At 37.0% G+C, this 22066-nt stretch overlaps 1 protein-coding gene across 3 annotated transcripts in view; it reads right to left on the bottom strand.

Annotated features, from left to right (window-relative positions):
- The window catches only part of PWD (chloroplastidic phosphoglucan, water dikinase (ATGWD3)), a 133005-nt gene that overhangs the window by 29906 nt on the left and 81033 nt on the right, over positions 1-22066 (bottom strand). For all 3 annotated transcript variants that reach the window (XM_089832033.1, XM_089832032.1, XM_089832034.1), the window contains exons 8-9: positions 21520-21687; positions 21354-21406 (exon numbers count right to left, since the gene is read on the bottom strand). In XM_089832033.1, the coding sequence (XP_089688159.1) occupies positions 21354-21406; positions 21520-21687 (221 nt within the window). The remainder of the gene's footprint in view (positions 1-21353; positions 21407-21519; positions 21688-22066) is intronic.

Below are 22066 nucleotides of genomic sequence, written 5' to 3' on the forward strand. Positions count from 1 at the left end.
AAGTCATAACATAAAGCAATGATATATCTTGAATTGAGCGATGCTTCATATCATGATCGAAAGTCTCTTCATTTTCCAAATGTGTGCCTCTTCATATTTCCAAATACATGTCTCTTCATATCTCCAAATGCGAGTATATGAAAGAGCACCATGCAAGTAATTAGGATATCTCCTACAACTACAAACATCAACAAAACAAATGAACTAATACTGATAGTTGTTTCTAATCGACATCAATAATGGTAATAATAATTACCATTACATGATGTCACTGTCATGCATCAATATAATGTCTGTATTTTTTAGTTGCATCAAAGTTAAACTAAGTTGTCGATTTAAGTTTGGGAACAGGTACAGCTTCGTTAGTTTGGAAATTAAAAAATCCCCATTTGAGTTTGTGAGTACACACACACACACACACGAACTGTACCATTAAATTTAAATTATATCCAATTGCAGTTTACTAATGGTACTGTTATACGTTAGTTTGGAAATTAAAAAATCCCCATTTGAGTTTGTGAGTACACACACACACACACACGAACTGTACCATTAAATTTAAATTATATCCAATTGCAGTTTACTAATGGTACTGTTATACCATTTTGGCCGATTGCATCTTATATTATTTTCAAGTAGAATTGTTGTAGTTATCTTTCCTTGCTTATGGACTCATTAGCTTCTCATACCAAGTGTTTGGGTTGCAAGTTTCCTCGAAGGAGCCAATATATACTGGAAATATAACAACAATTCTACTTAAAAATAAACTGTTATTCTATGTAATTCAAATTAAATGGTACAACTCATACAAATATGTGTGTGTGAGTTGTACCATTATAAAATAATAATTAAATATAGTTTTTTATATTTTTAACATGCTTTTTGGCTTCATAGGTGGTGGGTCCTCGCAGGATCCTTAATGATCCTCCCAAGTCCCTGCGAGTCTGTGGTGGTCGGGCAGGGTCTTCCCACAGACTGTGGGTCCTCGTGGGTCTGCAGACCCTTCTCGGAACCAACATGAATCTACACTTGAGAAAGACCCCGACCCAGCTAGCAGCATCTGAATCCAATAACCTAGGAGTTAATGGATTAGCTTATAATTGGGTCCTTGTAGGCTAATACTGGTGATTAGAGGACCTTGTTGTGTAGTTGTTAAGCTCACCAATGGCCAATTGTGAGTTTTGGCTCCGTTTTGAGCAACTTTCTACATATAGTTAGTCAATAGATGATTCCAATGACCTTAGTGATTTACAGGAGATATATGATGCTTTCAGATGTTATTTCAAACTTTTGGTTTGAGCTCCAAGATTATTGGGGGTAGCGTCTATTTTTAGTAAGTCACCTAGTCAAGATCATTCATCATCTTTTATCATCAAGATCACTCCTATGCTATCAGATTTTCAATTCCAATGTCTTTAGGCCATTTTCGCAAGTTGGGTGCACTATTGGTTATAATTTTATTATATTTACTAAGGTTGTTATTCTAATTGAAATTGTTTAATGGGCACTTTAGTATTATAGCTCGTTAGAATTGGTATGAAAATTTTTAAATCATGGGCATATGAAATAGGAGCCTTGTGTGTCAAGATACCATTATATTGGTGCAAAGATTAATTTTGGAGCAATGGGAGAGTTTAATTAATAAAGTGACTTTATTAATTGTCAACTTTAAATTATAACATAAAGTTGCTTTATGAGAAATGAAATTAAAGTAAATTAAAGGAGATGAAGACAAATGGAAATTGAATATTATAAAAGGGGTTTTAGAATTCATTTCATTTGAACTGATGCATTTAATATTATTTGGCGATTTGGTGAAGGGTGGAATGGAGTGTTTCAGATTTATTTTTTTAATTTGAAAGAAATGAGAATTCTTATCAGCATTTGCACTTTGAATTGGTGTTCAGTTGGCCAGTGAGTTGTGTTGGAGGTGGTTTAATTCAGAACCATCATTTGAGCTTATATGGTGAACAATTTGAGAGGAAGTTCTTGTTTTTGCTTCAGCATTTAATAGAAAAGTCAGGAGGATGATTTGGATGCAGATCGCAGCCCTTAGAGGTCTGCATGTGGAATTATAGACAATCGCTAACCATCTAAAGGCTGCGGGCAAAGTTTAGATGGCATTGCAAATAGTTTAGAGATTTTACTTAGCAAATTCAAGGTGAAGCATTTTGATGCCAGGTTCAGAAGTAGCTGCAATTAAGTTTCAGAATTTAATAAATAATTTCCTATATTGTATATGATTTCTCTCAATAATAAAAGCATCTGGTTCAATGCTTCAGAAATTAGTTTCATAATTTCTTTTTTAAGAAAAGTTATTATCTTGCATGGCAAAATTTTTAAAACATTAAAGAAAATGCTTATTTATTCCAAAAATCAGTGATATCAGAGGGGTTTTCTACCATCCTGCGGGTTTGGAAATGTTAAGTTCCCACATTTGATATATGGGTGATCAGCTCTCTAGCTTTTTTTCAGTTATCGATAAATACAGGAAAATTAATAAACAAGTGATCCAATTGAATAGCGTGGCTAATCTCAAAAAACAAACAAATGTCAAGATGGAAAGAGTGAAAAAGCTTATAGACAAAATCAGGAAGTAAAAAATGCTTTGCTTTCAAATCCATCAACCATAGATAGTGTGGCAAGGTATATGGTTTCCATTTTTTTAAAGTCTCCCTCGCAGAGTACACAAGAAGAGAATTAGGAGAAGTATACAAGTGAAGCTTCAGCAGCCAGAAACCACAAGGTAGTGGAGCCTTTGCTCAGTGGTGCAGCTACTAGTCCTTCTTATACACATGATGTTGGAAGCTCTTCTTGGGAAAATGTGGTTATGATAGACTTGCTTGAGGACAGTTGCATCGAATCCCAACATTTACAAGAGACAAGAGCTAGTTACCAAGAAAATGCTGCTAATGACATTATAGCCAGCATTGATGACACCCTTACCAGTTGGTAGTAATGAAAATGTTAGTCATATAGGGTCTGATTTTTATAACAACAGTACTATTTTTGAGCTTGTTGATGGTGTTGATGATAGGGTGAGTGTGAAGAATGTTGTTGGTATCACTATGAGTTTTGACTCACATGATGAGAGTGTTAGTTTTGAGAATTGCATGGAAAATATGAGCTCTAATAGCTCTGATTTTTATGAAAGCAGTCATAATGGTGAGCCTATGCAGAAGATAACAGCTTTTCCATGTGTAGGAGATGGTTGCATGGAGTTCCCCATTGTTGACACTCAAAATTTGGTTGTCAGAAGTAAGTTATATGATGTAGAAACATGCCATATTGATTCTGATTTTCATGAAAGAAGTGAGTCTTGCTTACAGCAGCGTAAGACAGTAAAGATTCTACAGGGGAATGATATTGGCATTAGTGATGTAGACACCAAAGTAACAAGAATCGGAATCAGGTCAGAATCGGCAAGGCCGAATCGAATCGTGAATCGGCCATGAATCCGAATCGAATCACCCACAAACCGGAAAATTTAAAAAACTCTTGAAATTTAGTGAGCAACTTATTTCATAAACCCTTTATCACTGATTCGATTCACTGATTCACAAAAAATCGTTTGGCTTGAATCGAATTGCCGAATCGCATGAATTGTCGTGATTCTTGGAACTATGGTAGACACTACTGAAGTTATCTATGAGAATAACTCATGTTGTAGTGAGTCTAATTTGTCATATCAGACTTTAGAAAATGATTCAGAGGACTCATTGGTTGATGATATGTCCTAGGATCGTGACTTGCAGGGACTTACAGTTGCATTGGTAGTGGGAGCATGTCAAGAGATTGATGTAGTAATAGTTTCTAATGGTTCAGATGAGTCATTTGTTGAGGTGATTAGTAGCAGTACCTCGGTTGTTGATGTGTGCATAGATGATAGCACACATGATGCTACTTGTCATGTGATGAGCGATGTCAATACAGTTTCATTTCACAATGCATAATATGGATCAGAGAGCTTACATGGGAGCCAGCGTATTTAGAGACATCAGGTGATTGAGAAGTTGAAGGTGAGAGATAGTCAGATTGCTACAACCCTAGAGCATTATTACATTGTCTGGCAGATGTTAGCCATATTTGGTTGGGGTGTTCCTATGTCAGATGAGCACAATAGTAGCAACTTTTCCCAGACACATGAAAGAGTGGTTGTGTGAACCACGAGACATAATTACTTATAGTTATTAGCTAACAAGGACTACCTTCTCGAGTGGGATTGTACTTGTTATGATGAATTGTGGATCTCACTCATGAGCTTGAGCCAAGTTCTATAATATTAGAGAACACCCAATTGGCTCTTCAAGAGTTGTGGTTATAGTTAGAGGAGGTTATCATGGACCTAAGCCGAATACAGACTTCACCAGTTGCAGATTTAAATTTTTAATTCAGCTTTCTACTGTAGCAGTTGGTTATGAATTGATACCCATGGGTTGTGATGATGGTTTTAGTGAGGAGGTGGCTACATCCGTCGTGGATTTAGGTGCAATGGACTTAGTTGGGATGAGTACTTTGATTGGGAGTTACAGAAAGCCTTTCACTCATCAGGTCCTCCAATAGTTAGCATGATGTCAGATGGTATGGAACAGGTTATTGGGAGACTTTGTGTGGCAGTAGTGGAATCTTCAGAGTTGTCTGACAATAGACTGTGCCACTCTGTCATTTTTAAAAGACATAGGCAGAGTAACATCTAGTTTGGAGATAAGCTCACGTGTTGATTTGTTTCCTTCTTTCGGAAGCAAATCAGTTACTTCACCTTATGTAGCTGATGGCGACTGATGGTTGTATCACAGCATCAGAGTGATCAGTTGAGGGTTGAAAGAGAATGGGTTGATTCTGCCTCATTTTGTTTCTACTGCATAGATTCATTTATTGAGTACTTGCTTAAGAGTCTAGAGTTGTGGGAGGGACCATTTGAAGTCACTGAGGATACCCTCGTCCAAGGTTCTTGTGGAATCCACGACTTAGTGGGAGCAATGCTAGAAACTTTGACTACAATGCTTCCTCACAGAGATTTCGCAGTTGGGTTTGCAGAGAGGGTCACTAGAGACTCTACCCAACCAGCTGCTCAAGGTCAGTGATTGGAGCCACCTTCTAACCCACAAATTGTTAGTGATGAGCCACTGACAAAGATCACAGCATTTTACCGCAACTATATAGTGAGGAGTTCTCATGATTTCTCTCTCAATCCACATGTTATGCATCAATGTGGATGGGCTTCAGGATCATACCATCCTTTATGGGATGGGTTTACGTCGTCTTTAGGGGATGGAGTTTGTTGTTGCAAGTTAGCGGGAGCCTACTTGTAGACTCAGTACATCCATGACGGTTTTGTAGAGGATGGGTATCTTGGTTATAATACAGACACCCTTGGGAGTTCCTTTCCCTATAGTATAGTTGGATTTCACATTTATGGGAGATTGGTAGAGTGTACAAGGAGATTTGGTTTATCAAATGTTGTAAGATATCCTTTCTTTCTAGTGATGGATGGATGCAAGCCTCGTCAATACTGGGATCCAGATGGAGACAAGATTAGCACTACAGGTTGGATGGGTCTCAGCAGATTGCTTCACTTTACGCAGCATGATGATGTTGGGATCGTGTTGGTGCAGCTGATATCGTGGGTTAGTTACCTTGGTTGGCATGGATTCAAGATTTGGGATCCCAACATACTTTATCAAACACTCTCCAATGTGCTGTAGGATCCTTTATGTGCATTGGGATTCCATCTTGGAATTGCTGGGGAGTTTTGTAGTATGTACATGGTGTGGATTATTTGCAGTTTCATTTATGATTCTCATGCACAGAATTTGGTTTGATGCACATTTTTGGAACATGAGTTTGGACAGATGGATTGCTGTCACTTCTGCGCAATGCTGGTTATTCTGCTGCTTCAGCATTCGTGTTTCAGCATGGGACATTTCCCAGTTTTCTTTTGGATTTCTAGTTTAGTGGAAATTGTTTGGAGACGAGCAATTTCAAGGAGGGTGGATTGTAATGTCCCCATTTTTTTAGTTGTGTCAATGTTAATGGGTTAGCCTATCATTCAGCCCTTGTAGGCTGATACTAGTGATTAGAGGACCTTGTTGTGGAGTTATTCGGCATGTTGGAATCGGGATGAAAAGTTTTAAGTCATGGGCACGTGAAACAAGAACCTTGTGTGCCAATATATCATTATATCAATGAAAAGGTTGATTTTGGAGCAATGGGGAAGTTTAATTAATAAAGTGAATTTATTATTTGTCAACTAAAAAGTTATAACATAAAGTTGCTGTAAGAGAAACGAAATTAAAGTAAATTTAATGAGATGAAGATAAATGGAAATTGAATATTATAAAACGGGTTTCTGATTTCATTTCATTCAATCTGGATGCATTTTGATATTATTTGGTGATTTGGTGTTGAAATGTGGAACTGAGAGCTTCAGTTTTATTTTCAGTATGAACGAATTGAGAATTCTTATCAGCATTTACACTTTTAATTGGTGTTCAGTCAGCCAGTGAATTGTGTTGGAGGTGGTTTAATTCAAAACCATCACTTGAGCTTATATGGTGAACAATTTGAGAGGAAGTTCTTGCTTTTGTTTCAGCATTTAATATAAAAGATAGGAGGACGATTTGGATGCAGATCACAGACCTTGAGGTCTGTGTTTGGAATTATAGACAACCATCAATCATCTGCAGGCAGCAGGCAAGGTTTCGAGGGCTTTGCAAATAGTTCAAAGATGTTACTTAGCAAATTTAAGGTGGAGCGATTTGACCTCAGGTTCCTAATTAGCTGCAATTTAATTTCAGAATTAAATAATTTAATTTCCTCTTGCGTTGTATATGATTTCTCTCATTAATAAAAGCATCTGGTTCAATGCTCTTCCGAAATTAGTTTCATAATTTCCTTTTTATGCAAAGTTATTATCTCGCCTAGAAACAGTTTTAAAACATTAAAGGAAATACTTATCTATTTCAAAAATCAGTTATACATCTGTAGTCTAGCAAAGTTAGAACCAGGAGAGAGTTCTTACAATCAGTAATGGTAACTAAAATTCATTGGGTTTGATTGCTTATTGCCAGGGAAAAATGTCCAGCGGCACACGAGTCTGAGTGTGGGGTCACTAACATTCAATCTTCAGGCGCTTCTGGGTTGCGGTAGAAGAGGATTCATAATCAGTTTTGGTCATCATTATTTAATTATTGTGTCGAGTGAATTAAACTATGAATAATTAAAATTGAACAGAAGCTAAGGAGTCATTTATCCTACCAAAAACAAATGAACTGATACTGGCAGTTGTTTCCACTAGGCACCTATCTATTTCCTATCCAAGGCTGAAGGACAGAGAAAGAAAGTACAAAGTGAATACTTTGTTATTCATGCTATTGGCTGCTATTCATAGCACGAATTATATTTGCATAGTGATAAACCACAAGTTTGTCATCTCCCTAACTACTTATTGTGTCCTTGCTATTCCTGGAATGGTGAGCTGGATATATTTCTTGATTCATCATTGAATGGTTGGGCTGTATATGATGCTATGCTGAAAGTGGAGATTTGTTCATAACAGGTAAACGAGAAATTATCTGAAATGAATCTGAGAAGTCCATTGAGCCTGTAGATTGATTTAATAACAACATTATGTTGTTGTAGTGGAAGTTTGGGAATCATCTAAAACCCAGAGGAGAGCTGACAACTTGTGTAAGAAAAAAACAAATGCAAGAATCTCATCGATTCTCAGCCAAATTATTTCATTAAATTCTGGAACTTGTGGCAAGCAATCTTTGTGACTCTGAAGCAAATTCTAATCTTTTGTGACAAATGAAACCAAACTGTGAGAAGGCTATTTTCTGATGTAACTAAGTGTGATTGTTGCTGAACACTTTAGCTGCCTTCCTTCAATCTGAGCTTGAGCTTCGTATAGTTGTGGCCTCACTAAGCAATTTTTTATGTATCTTCCGCCAAAACAGACAAGACAGCTTTCTGGAAGTCTGGAATCCTCAGGTCAAATTAGTATTCATGTTCATTTGCTTGTAATGAACAAAACAAATGCATCATTTATGCCTTCTTTCATAGATATAAATTTTACTTGAGAATCCTATATTGAAGTATCTTAAGTGCTTTGAGTATTTAAGAACATATGTTCAAATTGCACTCTGAACTATATCTGCAAGTTCATGTTCAACTGTTTGACTAAATGTCTGTTCAAACATGTTGAGCGAAAACAGGAAAAAACAATTAGTGGGTTCATAGGGAAACAATCAATGAGAATGTCAAGTGTTTGACATTGTGCCTGGATACTGAACCCTCATGAAGAGAAAGAAGTGGAGAAAAAATGTTCTAAATAGGGTAGGTTATTACAGTGATATCAAAGCAAAGAATTTCCTGTCCACCTGCGTGATTATCAGATTTTAAAATGGAACCAGATGAAAGTTTGGCCAGAATGCTTTGTGAGCTATGTAGAAAACTTGATCTAGAATCACAAGCAAGGAAAGAATTTCTTTATCACATTAAACCAGTTAGAGGGATGTTTGACCATTGTAGACCAATTATCTCCTGTTTTATTGTAGATTACTTTTGTTGCTATAGTGACTACTTTGAGTCAACACATGTGGTTGAAGCATTTAGACAGAGAGATAAGAAAATTGGTTTCTAGTTTGATGGAGATCATAACAATCTTAGCTCCTGAAGAACCTTAAGAAGATAACATAATGAAAGACGTACTTCAGCTGATCATTGATAACTTCCAATATCTTAGGGACATCAGAAGTTACCATTTCTCTAAAAGGGTTGCCATGCTAAAAGCATTTAAAGAAACTAGATTGAATAATCTTATGCTTGACTTGGGATTACATGATTTAATACATACCATGCTTCAACATTTCTTGGCCACACTCAGAAAAAAAAACAACGTAGATGCTGTTGTAGCCATGAAAACTATTATGGTTATGACAATCAATTAGAGTGATGCTCATTTCCTACCCCTTCTACATATGTTGTTGCAATTTCAAAGCAAGAACAAGATATTTCTAAACCTGTTTTTGACTTAGTCAACAAGGTGCTTGAAAAATGTGAGCAGAAAATTGAGAAGTTCAAAAAACAATTGGATGTAGAAGAACTAATTCCATTAGGATTATAGGTTGCAGGACCTCCCAAAAGAGTAAGAATGAAATGAGGAAAGAGGAGTTGTTTCACATTAGAAGGCTTGTACACATGATCATATTTGTGGAATCAAGAAGGAAAAAGAGATATTGCAGCTAAGTGTTATTCGGGAACGCATCCCTGGTATATTTTCAGCTGTCCCTGTCCCGAAAACGTCTCGAAGACTTGGGAACACCTAGGGGACTTTGACTTTGACTTCTAGAAAAAATTACACTTTGACTCTCAAAGTAACACAAATTTAGCATATGAATTCCGTTGATTCTTATATTTTAAGGTTCTATTATGTATAATTACATGCGTTATCCATGTTTTCATATAAATGTTTTAAATTTCTCTATATATTTTAATATTCCATATTGTTATATAGCCTTCTGCATTTGGTATCCCTCCCCATCCCCAAAATCAGCAAACAAACTTGCCATCCTGGAAACCCGTCCCTCTATTCCTTGTCGTCCCCATCCCGGAAACTCGGGGAACATATGTACTAATAAGGGAAAAGATGCAGATGAGAATGATAATTATGAGGAGCAAGCTCAAACTACAGCTTTGAATACTCTTGTAGTGGGCATGATGAAAGTAAAAGGATAATGGCTTCTAATCAGCTAAGGTTGGTCATATGGAGGAAGAATCAATCACTAAAGGTGAGAGGTGTTCAAAATTCTTTATTGGTGATCGGCAGATCCATATTGACAAAACACATGAGGAGAAAAACTTCTTTGAGGAATCCCTAAATGAGCATAAGGTTGTCCCATTAATAGAGAACTGCATCCATGCAGATATATTGTAATAAAGAAAGAAAATGACAATAACATAGAGGAATTAAAAGGGGAGTTATCAACTTGACAAAGCAATGCTCAAATCGCAAGGCAATAGGGTTCTCAAAAAGGAGATCCAAGTTCAAATCCCCATGGTGACATCTAGAAATGGATTTCCAAGTGATAACTGTTAAATTTCTAACAGTGATATTCATACTGGTCTGAGTGTGCAGACTGCACATTAATCTTCTCTCCTTGTATACCATTCTAAGGCATTATATACATTACACTTGGCAAATAGGATGGGCGGCAATCCTTGGCAATAACCTTGTTATGCACTAACTATAACTATTTAGTTATGTTAATACATTTGTTATCTCCTATTGAGCGCCGATTTCTATAAGAAAAGTGTGGGCCGACCTAGAGAGGGTCATGTCCCTTTAAGGGACATGCCCTTTGGTCATGGTATAAGAGGTGGGTGTGATTGAAGTTTAAGGACACACAAAACATTGATGTCTGCTCCTTAAATCAATTCTGCCCTAAGACAAATTGCAGAAATTATAAGCATTTACAAAATTATATTATTTCATTCAAACAAGACTGTTTATTGAAGATTATCTACAGCAGACCTATAAAGGTACAATATAAGTTTGATTCACTTAAGAATTTGCAGAAACTTTGCATGGTATCAGAGCCAAGTTGTCAAACCTAGGCTCTACAAATTAACCAGACTTGATATATATCTAGCATCATTTTCCTATCTTCAATGGCATACACAATCAGACTCGAAGACACGTTTAATGGAAAAGAACATTTTGATGCTTGAAAATTCAGAATCATGATGATTCTTGAAGAAAATGATGTAAAACAATTTGTTGATTCGGCATCCAAACAACCTACTGTTGAACCTCATAAAACTATCCGGAGTAAAGGAAATAGAAAAGCCATCCAGATCATATTAGATGGAGTGAAAAATGATATTGTACCCATGCTAACGAAACATCAAACAGCATTTGATATGATGAATGCATTACTAAATGTATATGAGGTCAACAATGCAACTAGAGTTCTCGCATTGAAAAGGCAACTAAATCACATACAAATAAAAAAGGGAGAATCGATGAATTCTTACTTCCTAAGGGTTGCTAGACTAAGAGATGAACTTGCAAGTATAGAAACCATCATTAATGACACAGAACTAACACTGAAGGCTATAGATGGATTACCAAACTCATGGGCAACATTCGCACAAGGAGTAAGTACCCGAGACAAACATCCTAACTTCAATAGACTTAAAGGAGATTGTCTTCAGGAAGAATCCAAAAAACTTAAGGAGGAAATCTGAAAAATTGAAGATGAAGAACTTCATGTTCTTAATACAAACTCCTATAAAGGCAAAAAGAAGCACTTCAAGAAGAAAAAGGGTAATCAAAAGAATGACAAACCTAAGAAAACCTATCCAAAATAAAATGCTTCAGATGCGAAAAGTTTGGACACTACAGATCTAATTGCTCAGAAAATTCTAAACAGCAAGCAAACTGTACAAACCTAACTAGGGAAGAAGATAACTATAATCCTGAGAATCGTGTATTGTATTCGTCACTATCAAATGAAGTCTCAAATAAAGCATGAGTGATTGATAGTGGGTCATCTAGACATATTACAAGATACAAAGAAGCACTAGACTCTATATCAGAAAAGGCTAATGGCGAAGTCACCGTCAGTGATAACTAGGCACATTCTATCAAATGAATTGAAAATTGCACCTTGAAACTAAAGTCAGGAAATTCTCTTCTTCTCAAAGGAGTACTCTATGTATCAGGAACAAAAAGGAATCTAATATCAGCTACAACACTTGAAGATGATGGGCATAATGTTACATTCATGGACGGTAAAGTCATAACCTGGGCTAAGAACTCCTTAATTAGGAAAGCAAAATTGATTGGTCAAAGAAAAGGGTATTTGTATGAATTAAATTCAAAACCTAGTTGAGATATTCAAGCCTTAATTCATGAAGCTGCAGACATAAATGAAATATGGCACAGAAGGTTAGGACATCTAAATTTCAAAACATTATCAACTATAAAAAAGATGGTTACTGGTTTACCTAAACTAAATAAAGATCAATCAAGCATATGCAAAAGATGCGCTCTAGGTAAGAACACCAAAAGTCCATTTCATTATAGCACTAGAAAAACTAACAATATTTTGGAATTAATCCACTCAAATTTCTGTGGACCTATGTTTGTTCCTTCTCTCGGAGGATTTTAGCACTATATACTTTTTATAGATGACTTCTCTAGGAAAACTTGGCTTTACTTCTTAAAATGCAAAGAATTAGAAGAAATCCTGAAGAGATTTAAAGAATTTAAAACCTTAACTAAAAACTTGTCAGGACATAAAATTAAAATTCTTAGGACTGATAATGGGGGGGAATACACCTCAAATTTGTTTAAAAGGTTTTGTAAAGAAACAGGAATTAATAGGGAGTATACCGTTCCTTATTACCTGCAACAAAACGAGTTAGCAGAAAGAAAGAATAGAACAATAATAGAGGTTGCTAGAGCTATGATATTTGATCAAAATCTAGAATATTATCTTTGGGCAGAAGCCTCTTGTACTGTTGTCTATATTCAAAACAGAAGTCCTCACTCCTACCTTAGAGATAAAACTCCTAAAGAAGTCTTTACTAAGGTTAAACCCAATATAAGTCATCTTAGGATTTTTGGGTGCCCTGTATATATCCATGTTCCAAAAGAAAAGAGAACTAAGTTAGAACCCTACAGGAAAATAGGTATTTTTGTAGAGTACAGTGAAACATCTAAACCATAGAGGATTTTCATATTACGATGTAATTGGTAGAAACTTGCTTGTTATTAACAGAGACCGAAAGGTCAATTTTTACAAAAGAATGAGACAATGTTTCCTTAGGAAACGATCGTAAATAATAGAAACATTCTATTCTAGAGAAAGCAAAAAACTAAAGCTTAAGATATTTACAAGATAACCAACGATTTATCTATTATTGTAATACCCTCCCTTAATGGTTAATCTATCGAACACACCAAGCTGTCCTCTGAATTTGACAAATTTATCGGGACCAAGGGGCTTGGTGAGAATGTCTGCAATCTGATCTGTGGTAGGAACATACTACAAATCTATAGTCTTGTCTTCAACCAGCTATTGTATGTAATGACAATGAACATCTACATGCTTGGTTCGTTGATGGAAGACTAGGTTCCGTGCTAACTTAATAACGCCTTCATTATCAACAAACAGAGTAGTTGGTCCTGCTGGTGACATCTGCATATCCCCAAGCATCCGACGAAGCCAAACAGCTTCACATCTTGCCTTAACAATCCCTCTGTATTCAACCTCTATAGAAGAGAGAGAAACTGCCTACTGATTCTTGCTGGTCCATGTGACTGCACTGGATCCCAAACTGAACACATATCCAGATGTTGACTTTTTATCATCAACAAAGCCTGCCCAATCTAAATCTGTGAACCCACTGAGTTTAGGATTAGATCTCAAGAGTATAGAAGTTCATAATTTGAAGTGCCCTTCACGTAACGAAGCACAGACTTTGTTGTCATCCAATGATCACCCTTAGGAGCTGTCATAAAGCGTGAAATATTGCTAACTGCGAAGCTGATATCAAGCCTAGTAGCAGAGAGGTAGATGAGGCTGCCTACTAGTTGCCTTTATGTAGTATCATCAACGAAAGGAGAATCAAACTTTGCTGAAAACTTGAGACCTTTCTCCATAGGTGTAGATGCATGTTTGCAATCCTGCATTCGGTATTTGTCTAACAGGGCTCGGGCATATTTGGACTGAGAGATGAATATACCAGAAGATTGTTGCCAAACTTCAACACCTAAGCAATAATACATGAGTCCAAGGTCAGTCATATCAAAAGACTAGCATAAGTTCTTGTTTGGTTCCCTAAATCAAAGATGTCGAACTGTCAGTGATGATTAGATCATCCACATAGATAACCAAAAGGATGATGTCACTATCAGTAGTCTTGATGTACAGATTTGAGTCTGAAGAACTCCTCTTGAAGCCTTGATCACTGAGGCACCTATCAATCTTGATGTACCATGCCCGAGGGGCCTACTTCAAGCCATAGAGAGCCTTTACCAATCTGAGAACCTGATGGTTTTTACCAACAACCTTGAAACCAGGAGGCTATGTCATGTAGACCTCTTCATGGAGATCATCGTTCAGGAAAGCACTCTTTACGTCCATCTGATGGACTTCCAACCAAACTGTGTTGCCATGGCTAGGACTAATCTAATGGTGCTTGTCTTTGTAGTAGGAGCAAAGGTCTCCTCATAATTAATGCCCTAACGCTGAGAAAAGCCCTTTTCCACTAAACGAGCTTTGTACTTATCCAAAGTACCATCTGATTTGTATTTGATTTTGTAGACCCATTTGCAGCCAATGGGTTTCTTCCCTAATGGAAGATTAGAAAGGACCTAGGTGTTGATTTCTAGTAGGCCCTGATGTTCAGATGTCATGGCCTGTTCCCACTCTAGAATTCCTTTAGCCTCGAAATACATTTAAGGTTCAAACACACTATAAATGTTGGCCATAAGAACAAAGTTAACAGAATCTATAGTTTTGCTCTTTTTCTGGGCAGTTATCCCATCAATGAGCTCATCATCACGAAGATCAGCAAGTGTCTTAGCCCACCACTTAGGCCGGATAGGAGAATGACCAACAGTAGTACTAGGAAATGCTTGATCAGCAGGATCCTCATCAGAAGAAGTTGAATCAAACTCAAGTGAAGCATCTACAAAGCGAGGTGATCTTGCAGGAGAAGTTGGAGGAGTCTGTACAGGTATCACTGGAATAACTGAAGCTGTAGGAGCTACTAGAGCCCTCCCATCAAGTGGACCTAATGGAAGCTGAACTCCGAAATCATGAGCCTACATAGATTGGTCTATTGGATCAGGAATAGGAGAAATAGGCATGAACGGTCCTCGCTGCTCATCAAAAACTACATCACGGTTGTCTATGAAACGAGATGTCTCAACATCAATCAGGTGGTAGGCTTTGTGAAGATTGTTATATCCAACAAGCATCAGTTTCTGACTCTTAGCATCCAACTTGGTGTGTGAAGCATCAGGGATCCAAACAAAAGCAACAGAGCCAAAAACCTTCAGGTAACTGATTCTAGGCTTGTGACCTAACCAGGCCTCTTTCGGAGTTTTACCTTCAACCACCACTGTGGGTGACCGGTCTAACAGATAAACTACAGTGTTAACTACTTTTGCCCAAAACTGCTTCAGAACATGTCGGTGTTCAAGCATGGAACGAGCCATCTTGGTGATTGTCTTGTTCCGACATTCAACTACACTATTTTGTTATGGCGTGTGGGGTGTGGTTAACTAGCGTCTAATGCCATGTGTATCCAAGAAGCTGGAGAAAGCATTAGAACAAATTCCCCCCCACCGCCCCCCCCCCAATTGTCTGATCTAAGAGGAATAATAGATTTTCCAAACTCTTTTTCAACTAAGGGTTTAAACTTCTAAAATACAGGAAATGCATCTTATTTCTTTTTAAGCAAATAGACCCACATTTTTCTACTGAAATCATCAACAAACAACAGAAAATACCTAGACCCAAGAACATAAGGAGTGGCCATTGGGCCGCAGATATCGGCATGAAAAAGTTGAAGTACCTGAGAAGCTCGCCAAGAATCGCCACTGGTGAAAGGTGTGCGATGTTGCTTCCCAGCCTGACATGCGTCACAAACTCCAAGGTGTTGAGTCTGAATCTCTGGCAAACCAAGAACAAGCTCATCTCGAGCAAGCTGTGAGAGATAATGCATATTTAAGTGCCCATATCGCTGATGCCAAAGTGTGCTGACAGAAGATCATTGAGCAGCCATAGCTAAGTCTTGAGAATCACCAGAATCAGTAAGTCTGAAAAGACTATGATCCTCAAGACCTACTGCAACAATAGACTTTGTCGTTCAATCAGTGATTGTGCACTGATGTGAACTAAAAGTGACTGCCAAGTGTGGAGAATGTCGCAGCAACTGATTGAGAGTAGATTTAGTTCCATCCCTGGAACGTAGTACACATCAAGGAATATGAGATTCCTCCCAACAGACTGAATCTGAATGTTTCCTTTACCGACAACCGTGTACTCTTCTCCGCCACCAAAAATAACAGAGTCTGAATAAGGCTGGTAGTCAGTAAACTAGTCTCTGCAGTGAGTGAAATGACGAGAGGCACCTGAATCAATGTACTAGGCAGATGACTTCACATGATCTGCAAGTCTTTTAGCCATAAAGGCGTAAAAGGCAGATTCCGCCTGCTCAGTGTGCTTTGCACTGTTCACTTTGGGTTGTGAACCTAATTGCTTAGACTGGGCAGCTAAGCGTTTCCAACATTCAACCTTCATGTGACCAAACTTATGGCAGTAGTTGCATTGAATGTTCTTCTTTCTAGTACTATCAGATGCTGGAGCAAAAGACTTCTGCTAAGATGGTTGTTGAAACCTGCCCTTATCCTTCTAAAAGGATTTCGCAGCAAGGGCTTGCTCAATGGAGGTGGAACTGGAGCTACTACCGATTGTTGTTTCCACCGATCTTGCTGAAGCAACAGGGTGCAGAGATCAGTGAACTTCAGATCAACACTAGTAGATGTGATGTTGAGACTCTCAATAAAATGCTCATAGGATTTTGGTAAACTCCGAAGAGTGATTACCACAATATCCTCTTCCTCCATCTTGCGACCAATGGCAAGTAGCTGATCACGGATTTCTTGAATCCGATTTAGGTGCGCTCATCCATTACAATAGAAAACAGAGTGTTTTTCAGAAAGAAGGCTCTGCTCTTGTCGGAAGTCTCATGAAGACCTTTGAGGTGTGTCCAAATTTCAGCAGCTCTCTTGTCAGATGGAATCTGAGAAAGTTGATCAACAACTACAGATAATTTGAGAAGCATCACTGCCTCCCGATTATTCGAATCCCGTGTATCTTGATCAGGACCCGAAGAAATGAGATGCTTCGTAACACCCAGAACAAGTTGATCGATGTTCCGATATTTGAAGATTGCGATGATGCACTGCTTCCAAGTTCCATAATTGCAGCCATTGAATTTGGAATTATGCTCGAGCAGAATATTTGTCAAAGATGCCATGGCATGTTTTTCAATGAAAAACTGTGAAAATCTGTGAAGGCACGTTCTTCGAGGAAAAAATACGAAAGACCCACAAGAATCAGAGTGACCCAGAAGAAAGCTTGAAAAATCCAAAAGGAATATGCTATCATTTTTTGGATCCGCTAGCTTGAAAATCGAGGCATGAAAATTGAGACACTCAGAAAAACGGATAACAACCCAGTTGAGTCTCGGAAAACCCACCAAGAATCTGCAAACAAAAAAAAAATCTGAACCCAAAAAGTAGGGTTTCAAGCAGAAACCCTAGCCGTCGGTTTTGAAGGTTAATTTTGCAAAAAAATGGTGGTTTTACAATTGACAAGTGCTGAGAGGAGGTCACGGTAGGATGGAGGAAAGAACTCAGAGAAACTCAGAAAGACGACGCTTGGAGGTCACGTGAATGGGCAAAAAATGACCATTAGCCTGCGGACGTCGGAGATCCAAAATGTCACGGGTTTGCAAGCAAAATGCAAGGTGTTTGCAATCGGATTTGCAAGACTGGATGACGCCTTCTAAGTGCAGATGCAGGCCGACCAAGATTAAGCCGCGATTTGCAGAGTCCGGTCCCTAAAAAAATCGCGTGTTACAAAGCTCGACCACCATTTCCATGCGTTTTTAAGAAAAATCGCACGAGTCTCCCAAAAAAGAAATGCCAAGAATCTGCCCACGATTTGCACGTGAGAAACTCCAAAATTTACCCACAATTCTCAAAAGAAAAAACCTAGCTGAAACTGCGATTTTTCACAGATGAATTTCTCCACAAAAACAAAAACCCTAGATGGGCTTTTTGAGAAAAACCTCAGAAATTAGTTCAAAAATTTTTAGCAAATAATTTCAAATGAAATTATAAATTTTTCAAAAAAATTCAAGTATTGGCTCTAATACCATAGTACGAGATAATTGGTAAATACTTGCTTGTTATTAACAGAGACCGAAAGGTCAATTTATACAAAAGAATGAGACGATGTTTCCTTAGGAAACAATCGTACAGAATAAAAACATTCTATTCTAGAGAAAACAAAAAATGAAAGCAAACTAAAGCTTAAGATATTTACAAGATAACCATTAACTAATAATAGACAACTTATCTATTATTGCAATATTTCATACCTGGTCAGAAAAATATTGAACTTAGTAGAGATGTAATTTATGAAGAAGATTTAGCATTCAAAAGAGCCCTAAGTTTTGAAGAACCCTCTCCTTTACCGAGATCTGAAAGACATACTGAGTTTGAGTCTCAGAGGGAGAACACTGAAGAAATTGAAGATGAAATTCAAAATCTTAATCTTGAAGAAATTCAAAATTCTAAGAAAAGACCACTTTGGGCCATTAAAACAGTAGAGAAAGCACAAGACTTCGCTGCACCATCTAGAACAGTCAAAGAAAGCAAAAGACCCAAACGATTTTCTAGTTATACAGCAAACATGAATGAATTGTCTAAATCAGAATCAACCAATGTTTCAAATGCTATTAAACATACAACTTGGAAAGATGCTATGACAAAAGAAGACCAATCTATTATGAAAGATGATGTTTGGGAAATTGTTCCAAGACCCGAAGGAAAATCTGTTGTTTCTTCCAAGTGGATATTTAAAATAAAGCAGGTTGCTGACAGTAGCATTGAAAAATATAAAACCAAATTTGTAACCAGGGGATTCTCTTAAAAAGAAGGGATTGATTATGAAAAAACCTTTGCTCCTATTGCCAGATACACCTCTGTAAGACTAGTCCTAGCTATTGCAGCATCAAAGGGATGGAAAGTACATCAGATGAATGTAAAAACAACATTCCTGAATGGAAAAATTACAGAAGAGGTATATTTGGAACAACCTAAAGGATTTGAAACTCATGATCCTAAAGTTTTTGTTTGTAGGCTCAAGAAAGCTCTCTATGGGCTTAGACGGGCTCCAAGGGCTTGGTATGAAAGAATTGATAAGTATCTCATCGGCTTAAGATTCTCCAAATATGAAACCGATCCAAATCTATATTATAAAAGGGATAAAGATGGCATGGTAATTTTGATACTATATGTTGATGATTTACTAATAACAGGTGATGATCATCTGATAGATCAATGCAAGAGAGAGATCTAATTAGAGAATTCGAGATAAAAGATTTGGGACTCCTTCATTACTTCCTCGGACTAGAAATAAGGCAGAATTCTGACAGCATTATACTTATTCAAGGGAAGTATACATTAGATATGTTGAAGAGATTTGGAATGTGGAACTGCAAGTCTATGTCTTCTCCAATGGAGACTAATCTACATAAACTTAAAGAAGTTGCAGCAGAATCACCCTCCATAGATTCTACTCTCTTCAAACAGATGATTAGGTCTATTGTGTACTTGGTGAATACAAGACTTGATATATGCTATGTTGTTAACGTCTCAAGTCAGTTTATGTGTGAGCCAAAGGAGATTCACCTAGTTGCAGTCAAACACATTATGAGATACTTACAAGGCACTCTTAACCTTGGGCTCAAATATGATAAAGTTGACTTGTATTTACATGGATTCACTAACTCAAATTAGGGTGGAAGTGTTAAAAACAGGAAAGATACTTCAAGATGTTGTTTCAGTTTAGGATCAGCAATGATATCTTGGACATGCAAAAAACAGTCTTCAGTAGCACAAAGTTCCACAGAAGCCGAATATATTGCAGCAACGATGGCCTCTCGAGAAGCAGTTTGGCTTATAAAGTTACTTGTGGGATTATTTGGTCAAGCCATGAATCCTACGATTATTCATTGTGATAATCAGAGTTCCATCAAGCTTTAGGTGAATCTAGGTTTCTATGATAGGTCCAAACATATCGAAATTCCTTACCATTATGTAAGAGATATGGTAGACAGAAATACTGTAAAATTAGAATACATTTAGACTGCAGATTAGACAGCAGATATTCTCACCAAACCTCTCTCTCTAGAGTGAAGATAGATCACTTCAGGAAAACACTTGGTATGGTTGAATTGTAATTCATTTGTATTCTTTAAATTATTAATAAAATAATTTTATTGTCAGGTTATTGACTATTATGGACTCTACCATTTGTATTCATTATTTTAGAGGTGACATCTCTGAGATAATGAATACTTGTATAAAAGACATTATGAGAGATGACGATTTCTTAAATAATGTGTTGAACAGTAGAGAAGTATTGTTAGATCTAGGTGAGTTCAAGATCATTTGTGACATAAGCATTTCTGTGCCTATGAATCACAACTTGGATAAAGGAAGAACTTATTCTTCAGACTTATCCTATGTTCTAATAGATCTTAACTCAAGATCAAGTTGTGATATAGGATTGCCAGTACCTATGAGTCACAACCTAGATAAATGAGGAATTTAATCCTTCGTATTTTATCCCGTGTGTATTGCATTACATGCAATACTAACATCACTGGTATAAGTGATTAGTCATATCACAAGATGGTTATATGACTCAGTATCATGTGTTCCATGATACCACTTGCTCAGAAGATTCAAATAGATATAAAGTATCAATCTATGCTTATTCATTGTAATTGATGATGCTAGATATGTTATCTCTCAGTATGATTATCAAGTTAAGAGGAAGCGTTAAATTTCTAACAATAATATTCATACTAGTCTGAGCGTGCAGACTGCACATTAATCTTCTCTCCTTGTATACCATTCTAAGGCATTATATACATTACACTTGGCAAATAGGATGGGCGGCGATCCTTGGCAGTAACCTTGTTATGCACTAACTATAACTATTTAGTTATGTTAATACATTTGTTATCTCCTATTGAGCGTCAATATCTATAAGTGAAGTGTGGGCCGACCTAGAGAGGGTCATGTCCCTTCAAGGGACATGCCCTTTGGTCATGGTATAAGAGGTGGGTGTGATTGAAGTTAAGGACACACAACACATTGAAATCTGCTAAATCAATTCTGCCCTAAGACAAATTGCAGAAATTATAAGCATTTATAGAATTATATTATTTCATTCAAACAAGACTGTTTATTGAAGATTATCTACAGCAGACTTATAAAGGTACAATATAAGTTTGATTCACTTAAAAATTTGCAGAAACTTTACAATAACTCTTACATTTCCACTGTAGCTTTCTAAGTTAATTAAAAGTTGAATATATGACTTCTAAACTTGATGGATTCTTAGGTCTTGCTTTGTCTAACTAATTGTTTGCATTTTGCATTTCAAGCAGAACTATGATTGACATTCAGATAATTATTAATGGCAAGCTATATGTATTTTCTTGAGCATAAAATTAATGCACAGGCTTACCTGCTCAAAAGCACAAACGAGTAGTCTTCCAAGCCAATTTCAGAGAGCCGCCACTGGATAAAAGTTGTTCAGAAAATTTCAGCTCCAAAACTCAGAAAAGTCAATACCATTTGATGAATCTAAACATGAAGATTGAACCTTTATTCTCACACGTAAAAATACACACCTTTTGACGGGTAGCGATGGCAGTGTCAGATGCATCATTCCTCAGACCACTTTCAAGGCCTTTTACAAGCATTGCTCTCAATCCTGTTAGAGAATGTAAAGTCCTAATCAACTGTTCTGTGCCAATGCCTGGAGAGCCATTGGTTGACAGTTCTGCAACATCCATTCTCTGCAGCACATTAAAGAACATATTCACATCAGATAGACAAACGAAGTGCAAAACAAAATGACTAAGGACTTAAATAGAGGTATTTACCATTTGAATGAAGAAAAAAGTATAATCTCATAAGATTAACACTTTGGCTATATTGACAGATGTTTAAAATGTTTACAAAAACAAATTGTGCCCTTTTCTCACTAGTTGCTCATTTTGTAATGCCTCAGATTTCCAGAAATTTCAGAATAGTTTAGAAGTGGGGCATATTAGATTTATAAGTCAAAATGAAGATTCTGAGAAATATACTTATTGAGAAATTGGGCATCAGTTAAGTTCATTCACTATATCATGTTCAGGACATACTTCCCACTGTCCTAATTTATATTTTTAT

The sequence above is a fragment of the Cupressus sempervirens genome, chromosome 5, assembly GCF_028749045.1.
Source record: "Cupressus sempervirens isolate cs-2001-9-10 chromosome 5, ASM2874904v1, whole genome shotgun sequence".
NCBI classification, from domain to species: Eukaryota; Viridiplantae; Streptophyta; class Pinopsida; order Cupressales; family Cupressaceae; genus Cupressus; species Cupressus sempervirens.